This window comes from Nannobrachium achirus, assembly GCF_963921795.1.
Source record: "Nannobrachium achirus genome assembly, chromosome: 19".
Taxonomy (NCBI): domain Eukaryota; kingdom Metazoa; phylum Chordata; class Actinopteri; order Myctophiformes; family Myctophidae; genus Nannobrachium; species Nannobrachium achirus.
Genome location: NC_137826.1, coordinates 18435241 through 18446309, shown reverse-complemented (window position 1 = coordinate 18446309; position 11069 = coordinate 18435241). Strand labels below are relative to the sequence as shown.

Sequence of the window (11069 nt, the reverse complement as noted above, 5' to 3'; positions counted from 1 at the left end):
TAAAGAAACCAGTAACATACAGAGCCATTGCATACTGGGAGGTGCTCCTCCCACATTTGACAAGCAAGAAATACATTTGGTTTCAAAAGGAAGCAAATCAAAAAGTAAATTATATTAGATTCTTATTTTGGCATTTTCAGATTGACAAATCTGTTTTATTTTTCAAATTTAATTTTTCTGTTAATGTAAATTTTATTCTCTAAATTTGTGTTTGGTTAGTAACATTGATTAAGTTGTCCTGCATTTTTCTTTTGGTATGCATTGAGGCTTAAGCCTGGCTCAGGGAAGACTGGAAGAGGACACCCCTGTGATGCAGAGTCCATCATGGGCACCTTGGGAGGTGCAATAGGCCCAAGGCCTACCAGAAAGTCTATGAAATAATACTGTACTGCATTTTATGATTTTTATTGTGAAGTTTTTGCCTGGACCCCAGGAAGAATAGTCTCCACTACGCTGTAGACTAATCTGGGAATCCTTAATAAACTAAACTAAACTTAACCACTGTGCCACCAGACTGAAAGAAGACCCATCACACACTTGTTTTTACATTAAAAATAGAAAACAATTTAATATACAACTGCTTAACAATGTCTGATGTAAAAACAACATCAACCACAAAACATCTGCTTCAACGCAGCCCACAAGCGTGGCGCAAAGCAACATGGAGACAGAAGAAACAGCAGCCATGTGTTGGGTTCCACCTCTGGACACACTCAAACAAGACGGATGGACACATTGGACGGACGGACAGACAGACAGACAGACAGACAGACAAGACTGACAGAGAGAGACGACCCTGAAACCCATTTTTAAAACTCATCTTCAGGGGTGATTTATGGGGGGACGAGGGGGAAAAAAAGCTAAAAACATCTTTTGTTGTTACTGAAATTGTACACGTTTTTTAATTTACATGTTTAAAATACAACCCTTTTTTTTAACAACACAGAAGGAGTGAGCCCAAGTCTGAAAGACAGAACATGATCAGTGAAATTTCTTTTAAAAAGAAGGGATTTCTGTCTGAAAAGCAACACAGGGATGGATGCGAAACTTTGCGTTATGGAAATGGTCCCACCACTGTGAATGTGGATTTGTTCTTAGAAGTGAAATGTTGCTCATATTTATAAAAAAAGAGAGAAAAGAGGAAAAGAAGAAAAAACACTTACTTATGCCTAATGTATGCTCTTTCGTACGGCGGTGCCACAGCCCTAAGATTCCGATTTCTAAGCTCAAAGCGCATCGCAGATGCAGCGAGTTGTGAGCTTGTAGATGGCCTACTTCCGGCCCGTGGCGTCGTCGTACGACTCAACCTATCAGCATCCAGGGAATGACGTTCAAAGCTCAGAAACCAGGAAGATCATCCATCTCCATGCTTATTTCCTTTCTCTTGTTTTGGAATTGGGTGGAGGGATGGCGAGATGAACAGAAGAAGGGATGAACAGAGGGGTGGGGAATTTCTCATCTGCTGGTCGAGTTAAAAGTTAAAACAAGCGTTTTTACCACTTGAAAGTGTGTTTGTGTGTGTGTATGGGTGGGTGGGTGTGTGGTCAGTGTTTGTTGTTCGCCTCGTCCTGGTTGGTGGTGCTGGCCAGGCCGTTCTGTGATTGGCTGGAACCAGAGCCCAGGCCGTACAACCTCCCACAATACTTTGCGTCGTCAATGTTGTCCTCGAAGAAAAGCTGTGCGGGAGAAAAAGAAACAGATAGTGTTAATCTAATCTAAACGACAACATAATTATCTAATAGTTATATGTCTAATTCTAATTTTACAACATGTTAATGTTACGTAAAATAATGTGTTAACCCCTATTAGTCGGGGATCCAGTCCCTCAAAATGGGAGGGGACCTGTGATGTTCTGCCGCACTTTTTATTTCTGTTTTATCTATTAGTTTGGTCACTAAGGTCCACAGAATGAGAGGCCTGCTCTGCCGGAAACATCGCGAAAAAAAGTTATGGCCATTTGTATATTCACTGTCCCATTGACTCCACTACACAGGAAAGGAAATATATTATAAACAAGAAAGAAATCTGCTTTAAGTAGCACGTGAGGGGTCAAAATGGAGGGTTTTCATGATTCTGAATCCATTGCAAGCATTTGTTTTGCACAAAAAACATTCCTTGGGCTAGAAAACAAACCAACAAAAGTGTCAAAAGTGATGACTCATCACTGTGATGACTGTGAAAAGTGATGAGTCATCACTTTTGACACTTTTGTTGGTTAGTTTTCTTGCCCAAGGAATGTGTTTTGTGCAAAACAAATGCTTGCAATGGATTCACAATCATGAAAACTCTCCATTTTGACCCCTCACATGCTACTTGAAGCAGAATTTTTATTTTTTATAATATATTTCCTTTCCTGTGTAGTGGAGTCAATGGGACAGTGAATATACAAACGGCCATAACTTTTTTTCGCGATGTTTCCGGCAGAGCAGGCCTCTCATTCTGTGGACCTTAATGACCAAACTAATAGATAAAACAGAAATAAAAAGTGCGGCAGAACATCACAGGTTCAACCCTATTCCTTGAGCTTTAGGGCATGTGGATCCCCGACTATATGTAGTTTAAGACCCGAGGACGATTCTAAGAATGCCTTCTAAAATCAGTAGTTCTCAAACTTTTGTGTCAAGGACCCCCAAATTGGCTGAGGTTTTGGCTGCGGACCCTTATCTGAAAGGGTTTAGTGCCAGGCAGGGACCCCCAGAAGGGAAGATTTGTAAATAATAATAAAATAACCAAATTATTTCAATCGCTAGAAAGATTGAAGACCCAGAAAGAAGATATCAAGACCCAGATGCTAGATAGGAGTGTGTGGAGGGCAACGATTCAGGAGTCTGGACTCTGGAGTTGGTGTTGGCTGGACCAAACTCTTGTTTCGCATTTGAATCACCTTAAACAGCAGATGTATAAGCTCGCAGCGCAGCACCAAGTGAGGTGCTGTGAGCTTGTATAGCTAAAATCTAAAATGACACGGATGCTTTCCCGGTTTTAATGGGTTAACTGAAGTACCTCTTTCATTCTGAAGAAAGCCATTCCAGTCAACAGGGAGTCTGATCCGGCCTGATGCTGCCTGCCGATTCTCTTCAACTCCAGCTGGTCAGCCACCTCCTGAAGTCCTCCCTGTACACACACACACACACACAAAATGAGTTATATCCAAATGCAGAGAAAATAACATACAGTCGATACTAAAACTAGTAGCCAATATTGATACCCAAACTGAGATAGCAGTTCATCAGAACTTTCATAAATTAACATCCTAGTTAGTAGACCTCCAGAGCTGCGCGACTGTTTTTACATACACATACAGTATATAGCAGGACGACTGAAGGTTATAGTCATTATTGCAGTGTTGAGTTGAACATCATACATACTGACCAAAAATAATTCTCTTCACCCATTAGGGTCTGGCAAGGGTCCATAAGCATTTACTCTGGTTATGAGCATCATCAACGTAAGCAACTCAGCAGTTTAAACAAACTCTCAAACCCAGTCGGGTGAAAAGTGAAAGTCTCCCTTGAGACAACCCTTCGATCAATTATTAATCTAATTATATAGCAGCATCGATTAACCTCTTCAAGTGTGTTGTGGACTCACACACAACTTCTGAGCTGCTTGTTGTTTCCATAAAAAGCTATGGAATACTTTCTTCTTGGCTGCCTTCAGGCTTATGAACAAACACTGAACAAATACACTGCCAGTTCCAGGACTATATGGCCACTTATCTGTGTAAACTGACCTATGACAATGCCGTTAGTTAGCACTTGAGCCATGCTACACCATCAGGTAGTTTAGATTTCTAATATCGATTATTTATGCAGTTTAGTTTTGATCACCGATCACATTTAACACTTTTTAGTTTTAATAGCTGCTGTGTTGGTTTTAGCACACAATCAATTTGTTATGCTGCCAGGACCACAATGGAAACAACAACTTAGTGATCCGTTATGCTTTAATGTTTTATCCTGTTTACGTTATATTGTGATTATACTTTTACCCAAATCAAATCAAGTCTTTACTTGCACAAGCAGAGCGTGCAAGTACTGCGTTCGGCTGCATAGAGTATGTAGGTATGTTGGTGTCTGTGTTTAAACCTGTAGCCCAATCAGGGACCAGCATTTCTGGCAATGTCATCATTAACAGCCAATGAGGGACCAGCATTCCTGGTGATGCCAGTGCCAATATTAAGGTTACTTGTGTACAAGGGGCAGGTTGGCACCTCAACAGAGTGCAGTTCTAGTTTATATAGTTTGTAATTGGCACTGCTGACAAATAAAGTTAAACCTTCATAATCTAAAACTTTCAGGCCAAGAACCCTCAGCTGAAAGCGAGATGAAGCAGGGACCCCCCACTACATATTGTATAAAATTGTGTTGCAAACCTTTTCATTGATAGCTTTATTGACTTGACCTTGACAGCACTATCAACAGTGTTGGATTCATCTTCATGTGTATTTTCAGACTTAAACCCCCAAAACTCTTGACGGAAGAGGAGATCTGTCATTTTGTAGATCTGCCATTTTCGGTTAATGTCCTCCAAAAAGGAATTCTATAGTTCAAGTGGTTAATGTAAAAAAAAAAAAGGACCCCCTGTTTAAGACCCCTGATAATACCTTCACCTTAGTATGTTAATTGGTCTGCTAATAAAACAAGTGAGCTTGTGAGATTTAGGCTGGTTAATGTGAGGCTGAGCCTAGGGAGTTTGGACCAACACAATAGTGCATGTTAGCGACAGTACATGTAACTGTCACTGTACCTTGAGGTTCTTGCAGCTCTTCATGAGGTATTTAACATCATAGATCGCTGGGAAGAACAGGTTGAGAATCTGGAAGAAGTCATGTTCCTCTTCTGGGAGCCGAGTGTCTGTTAGCAACTTCACCAGGTAGCCAAAGTCATAACCACTAGAAACAATATGCAAAGGTTATCACTTTATTCTGTACGAATAAAAACTTCATCGTCACAATAATTGGTTCTCACTAGCTCTTCCACACACACACAGCTGTACCTGTGGAAGGAGAGCCACTTGACGTTGTCACACAGGACCAGTCCAGAGGTCATGAGGAGCTCAGCGAAGTAGAGCGTGTCGATGCCTTCCTCCTCATGCTTCTTGAACTGCAGACCAGAGTTCTGCAGCAGGTCTATGGAGTCCTGCGAGTACATGTCCTCTCTGCACCAACACAACAACACAAACCATCAATCATACTATTTTAAGATAAAGATATGCCATGTAACTTTGTTTGGATTGAATACCATCTTTTACCAATCCGGTAATGTTAAATTTTGGTTTCTCTGCTCTTCTACTGATAAACTTAGAAGGGGTTGTAACTCATTTACTGCCATTGACTGGACTCAGTGGACTGAATCCGGATCTGCATTAGCTTCCCGTTACATTTTCGCTGCGTGACCGGCCAAAAGAGGGAATGTATTTTCAATCGGCCAAAACTAGGGAACACTTTCTTTATTTTTTCACGGAAGCACAGAGACAGTGTCAGTGATCAATCGAAAAATATTCTGTGACTACTTGAAAAAGTTCCTCAACTTGCCCAAGTGTGCTGTAGCTTAGCTCAATGGTGTTGGTGTCAACACTTGCACAGGGAACCCGGGTTCCAATCCCCTGAGGAAGGTCTAAATGTTGGGTTTCCAGTCTCTTTAAATAAATCTTGCATCGTGGCTACGAGTGTGCAGCATTTTTCTACCTTTATACCCACTCACCAAGGTCAGCACCACCTCACCAATACTGGTGTGCGCCCTCAGTACTTTGTTTGATGCAATCCCCAGTAGGACATGAAACGTTATAGCTTTGCCTTCTAGTCTGATACTTTGTCGGAAATGCAAAAATAGCCTGTCTACAACCATTGTGCGACACCGTTGTGCAACTACATTTAAACCTTAATGTTAAAAGATAATTATTTGTTGAAAAAATAATTACTGCATTATACATTCTTATATACTAACTACACATAGACATGTTGTTATGGGGAGGTGGGGTGGTCCTTGAGGATGGTTCTAAATATTCTAGTGGTCCAGAGCTAAAACAAAATGTTGAGGAAAAACAGGACTAGACACAAGGATTGAGAGAGAGCGTAGACCAGAGAGAGAGAGAGAGAGAGACTTAAGACAACAGACATACGTGAGGTTGAACTTGAAGTTGAACTGCCAGGTGGTGGTGCCGGGTGGATAATCTCCTTCCTGGTTCATGAAGGTCAGACCAAGCTGGATGATCTTGAGCAGGTCGACGTTGCACCTCAGCAGCTGGTACTGGTAGTCTACTGTGCTGCGGAACTCCCCGATGGGACGCACCACAACCCCGGGGAACTCTGTGTCCTGCAGCCAGGGGAAGGAAGGAACGAAACAATGTTAGGAGTTAAACTGCACAGTATATATTATTTATGGCAGTGGTTCTCAAAGGGAAGTCCATGCTGCGTTCAGACTTGCAGCTAAGATACAGGCTACCATTCCTTTTCAATGGAAGCCAGCAACATGAAGATAAAAAGATACATCCAACATTTGTAGCTGCTACAAAATCTACCACAGCTGCAAATAAGTTGAGCTGGTTTCAACTTCAGATACAAAGCTAAAAATACTGTGTGCTGTGTAGCTTTGTATCTTTTGTATCTGCCATTGTGAACACAGCACAAGGGTCCTTGATATGAACACGTTTGAGAATCACTAGTTTAAAAGGAGCCGTGTCAACAGAAAGCTTCTCTCTTCATCTGCCAGTGCCTTTCTGCTATCCATTTCAGTGTAAAGACACAGTAGGGGTGATCCTCTTCCTAATGCCACACACACACCCCTCTGGTTTTAGCGTTCTCAAGTGGTTAGCATTTGGACTGGAGAGAGTAGAAGCACTACTCATCAACATCACTCCAGCATTGCTGAGTGGCAGGAGAGGGGAAAAGAGAGAGAGAGAGAGAGAGAGACTATTTCACCCAGGCAACAACCTGGGTAATGCTGGGTACCGAACCTCAACAATATGATCGACACATCAATCAGTTAACTAACCCAAACCCTCTCCTGTTTCCGCTCTACACTACACCTTAAATAGACGATCAAGCTCACAACACATTGTAAGCTTGTAGATCTGCTATTTCCTTTTACAAAATGCTCCCAGAACAGCAACTGGGATCAAGCCGTTAAATGTGTTGCTTAAATTAATGGACCTGTCATGGAATTCTGGATCAATCAGTAATTGACTAGGCAACAGGAGTCGAGACAATATTCTAGTTGGTGATGGTTATGCTTTTCATGGTACAGTACATGATATCATGGGGAGAATGATATCAATAACACTCATGTCAGTGGTACGGTAGTTCTGCCAAGAGAACAGGGCAGAGATAATAGTTATACTGTAGCTGCTTCAAGGACAGATTGAACCATAACAAGATAGGCTGTATCAGGCCTAGTGGAGACATCTAGGCTCTTACAAGCTGCCAAATATAATGTATTGTAGAAGTATTATAAGCGATAGTAAAATATTATGGTTAGATATAAGCAGCCATATAAATTCTTCTGCAATAACATTTTATTGTGGGGTGGGGTCCCTGCTTCATCTCTCTCTCAGCTAAGGGGTCCTTGCCCTGAAAAACGTTGACGAACCCTGCTTGAGAAACAGGACTTGAGTTACAACTATACTTCCCGTCTACACCAAATCTCTTCACCAAAAATAGACGATCTACAAGCTCACAACACGTTGGGACATGTTGTGAGCTTGTATATCTGCTATTTTTGGCAAATACCCCCCTCCCTACCCCCTAGAATATGGATGCTTCATGCTGGGGTTCAAGTGGTTAGCTAAAACAAAATCACCCCAAAAATCACAGCCCTTACCATGGCGATCCAGTTGTAGCTCTGTATGATGTGTCTGATCTTCCTCATCTCCTCCTCCACATTGCTGGCCCAGACTTCACAGATTATCTGGCTGGAATCTGCGAGTGCGGCTGGCATTCTGGCAGACTGAGAAAATGACTGAAGACCCAAGATGAACTCCTACAGCGCTGCTGCTGCTGCTGTTGTTGTTCGGAGATGGAGGGAGGGAGGGAGGGAGGAAGGTAGGAAGGGAGGAGTGAAGGGCAGACTGCTGAGAGAAATGAAGTCACCTCTGGAAGGAATGAGAACAACAGGTGATAGGTGGTTAGGTTAGTCAATCCATTAAAATCAGGAAAGCAAGTGTCATTTTAGATTTTAGCTCTGTACGTATAAGAATGCAACATGTGAACAGTGGTCTGAAAAATACAAATTTTTGTATTGTTTTTGTAAAATAACGATGGGGGTGTTCCTCTGCCAAATACATGTCATTTTGGGGGTCTTTAACACGGAAAAGTTTTAACTACTGATTTAGAAATTATTTGTAGAACCAGGCTCTGGTTCCCAGAGAGCCAAAACTGCATTACCAATGGGAGACCAGTGTACTGTACAATACAAGAAAGAAATTGTACAGTGGAGAAAAAAATGATACGTTTTGAGTACACAATTCCCTCGGGAGTCAAGCAGAAATTACAGATTGGGACTTCAACCTTTGCTTTGCTTGTATACCCAAGATCACAACAAGGGGTTTATAGAAGATGTTTCTTAACAACTATTTAAGTAATAAAACATGCATTGCTAGTTCGACCCATTCTAATACACTCTCCTAACGAAATTAATGAAATCAGTCGTGACTCGTCACTCGTGGTGACTGACACCTTTAAACCATATTGCATCAGGAAGGTTGTTCCAGAGTGTATTGACTATAAAATACATCTGCACCACATGTGGATTTGTGGCTCCTGTGAGGACAATGGTTCTCAACCTTTTCAGGCCGTGATCCCCCAAAATAATCATATTTGAACTGGGGACCCCCCGACCTGACAATCACTTGGAATGTAGGAGTTGAGGCAGTATATTTAGTTTGACTCAGTTCCACAGATAAATATTGTGGAAAATAGTCAATCTACAAGCTCACAACACCTATTTCCTATTTTATTTAATAATTTGGCCAATGACTGACCGGTTTTGATAGTATAGTTTGATGATTACTTTCTTTCTCTCTTTTAGTATTAAAAAGGTCTTAAAAGTCCTTGAATTATCACTTGACTGTCATCTGGGGAGTCGGGACCCCCAACCCAAAATCACCTACAGGTGGAGAACCACCGTGTTAGGATATAGGAGACCAATCAAGTGTCTAGGGTAGTAGGGTTACTTGGGATCCTGAACCGGAGGAATCTGACGAACCGGATCCAAAATAATGAGGAACCCGGAATCGGTTCCATTACATTTGGAACCGTTTCCGGAACCAGGTTTTACCACATTGTCAGAGCTGGTATGTGGACTTCACGTCTGCTATACAAGGACCACCATTACTCTCAAAGTGTACAAATGGAACCAAATGGACCCATTTGTACACTTTCAGCTAAAGACTTGTAAAGCCCCTATCATAGTAGGCACCGCGGTGTAGTCTTTTTAAGTCATACAACTACAACATTGCGTCATTACTCGCGGTGAAGAGCAATCCACCGCTAACCCAGACACATCTCTCTGTTTTTACTATCAGACAGATCGGCCCATCACCCCGTTCACTGATTGGTCGATCTAGACCAGTGATAAGACTTCACCGTGACTGACTATGATGGCCTCCACTTGTTTTCTCACTTTAGGTGGATAGCTTATCACCTAAAATTTGCGGTGATAGGCTCTTCACCGCAGACTCTGATAAGGGCTTGAGGGTCCAGTTGGAGTTGGAACCCCCCTGTAGGAATTGTTAAAGGGAACAATATCTTGCAGTGTGTAGTAGCCAGGAATCTGACCTTCAAGATGGAATCCTTAGGAATTGTTAAAAAGGTTCAATCCCAACCCTAGACGAGACCAGAGAAGAGAGAACCTCTACCCTGTACTTAGTGTTTTTATACTTGTGACGTTATTGAATGTTTTTGATGCCATTTTATGTTTGATGAATTGAATACCAAGGACCCCAATGGAAACAAGACCGCAAGGACTTTTTTTGTGAAATCCTGTTTTGACTGTACTCGTGCTGTTACGTTTCTGTCTAATAAAAAATGAGATGAATAAAAAACTCTGATTTGGTTGTTTGAGAAGCAATGAGCACTGCAGCAGCAAACAGTGGTGTAAAGAAACTACCGGTAAATACATTTACTCAAGTACTGTAAGAAATGTATACTTTACCAGAGTATTTCCAATTTCCAGTACATTTCCTTCTACTCCACTAACATCTCAGAGGCAATATAAATATTATACTTTTACTCCACTATAATTATTTGAAAGCTTTTAGTTTCTTTTTAAAGAGAAGTGCTTTCTGCTTTTGGTACTTAGTAAGTATTTTGATACCAATACTTTTGTACTTTGACTCAAGTACATTTTTAATTCTGGACTTACTTGCAGATTTCTAAATTGCAGACAATATTGATATACTTTTAATCTCCCACCACTGGAATCAATCAATGGAACCAAAACCACGTCACATTACACAACAAACATGTTTGTTTAAGGGTTTTAGTTTTTATGGTGTTTAATGCTTCACTGTCACAGTAATGTGTGTTTGTAGTGAAGACTACACGACTGCATTACAAGGCAAGCTAGACGCCGAGTGGCTTTAGCATCAGCGGCTAAGCTAACGCTAACCTAGATTTTTATATAACCGCCGCCGTCTTTTACTAAATTACTTCATGTTTTTAAGCCGAATTAACGTCCGAATGCCAAACGGTAAGCGGCCGTGTTGTGTAAATGTGATAAAGTGTGAATAAATGTGTCGCACCTGATGCTGTGAAGGATGGAGGATGCTGCCTTCTGGGCTGTTGTTGGGTTAGCACCTGGTTCAACTCTGACCCGGACGTTAAAAACAATCACAACACTGCGCACAAACACACGCGCGCACTGCGCACAAACACACGCGCGCGCGCACGCACGTACACACTGCAGGACCACCACGCTGTGATGTCGCCACCTGCTGGCCGGTGGTGGTAACCCACTATTCACAACATTCACAACAAAATCACTTGACATTAATGGCATGTATGATATTATATTATATTATATTATATATATATATATATATATATATATATATATATATATATATATATA

The 11069-nt window shown here is 41.4% G+C and overlaps 1 protein-coding gene across 2 annotated transcripts; it reads right to left on the bottom strand.

Annotated features, from left to right (window-relative positions):
• Positions 1 to 596: 596 nt before the first annotated feature.
• Positions 597 to 10822, bottom strand: cnot8 (CCR4-NOT transcription complex, subunit 8). 2 transcript variants are annotated; one of them, XM_080749828.1, is made up of 7 exons: positions 10741 to 10822; positions 7821 to 8091; positions 6124 to 6317; positions 4999 to 5160; positions 4750 to 4894; positions 3004 to 3114; positions 598 to 1676 (listed from the first exon to the last, which is right to left on the bottom strand). In XM_080749828.1, exons 2-7 carry the CDS (start codon positions 7935 to 7937, stop codon positions 1545 to 1547), a joined length of 861 nt encoding a protein of 286 aa, XP_080605954.1. In that variant the 5' UTR covers positions 7938 to 8091; positions 10741 to 10822; the 3' UTR covers positions 598 to 1544. The 2 variants fall into 2 exon arrangements, with proteins under 2 accessions (XP_080605955.1, XP_080605954.1); XM_080749829.1 differs by lacking the exon at positions 10741 to 10822 and having other exon boundaries at positions 597 to 1676; positions 7821 to 7955.
• Positions 10823 to 11069: the final 247 nt, after the last annotated feature.

Bases quoted from the DNA above. Each gene is read 5' to 3' on its own strand.
- cnot8 (XM_080749828.1), bottom strand. From the start codon at position 7,937: ATGCCAGCCGCACTCGCAGATTCCAGCCAGATAATCTGTGAAGTCTGG. The intron at 4,895-4,998 runs GTACAGCTGTGT...TATTGTTTCTAG, and splicing joins AAGTGGCTCTCCTTCCACAG to TGGTTATGACTTTGGCTACC. The intron at 1,677-3,003 runs GTACTTCAGTTA...TCTCCCGCACAG, and splicing joins CTTTCTTCAGAATGAAAGAG to CTTTTCTTCGAGGACAACAT.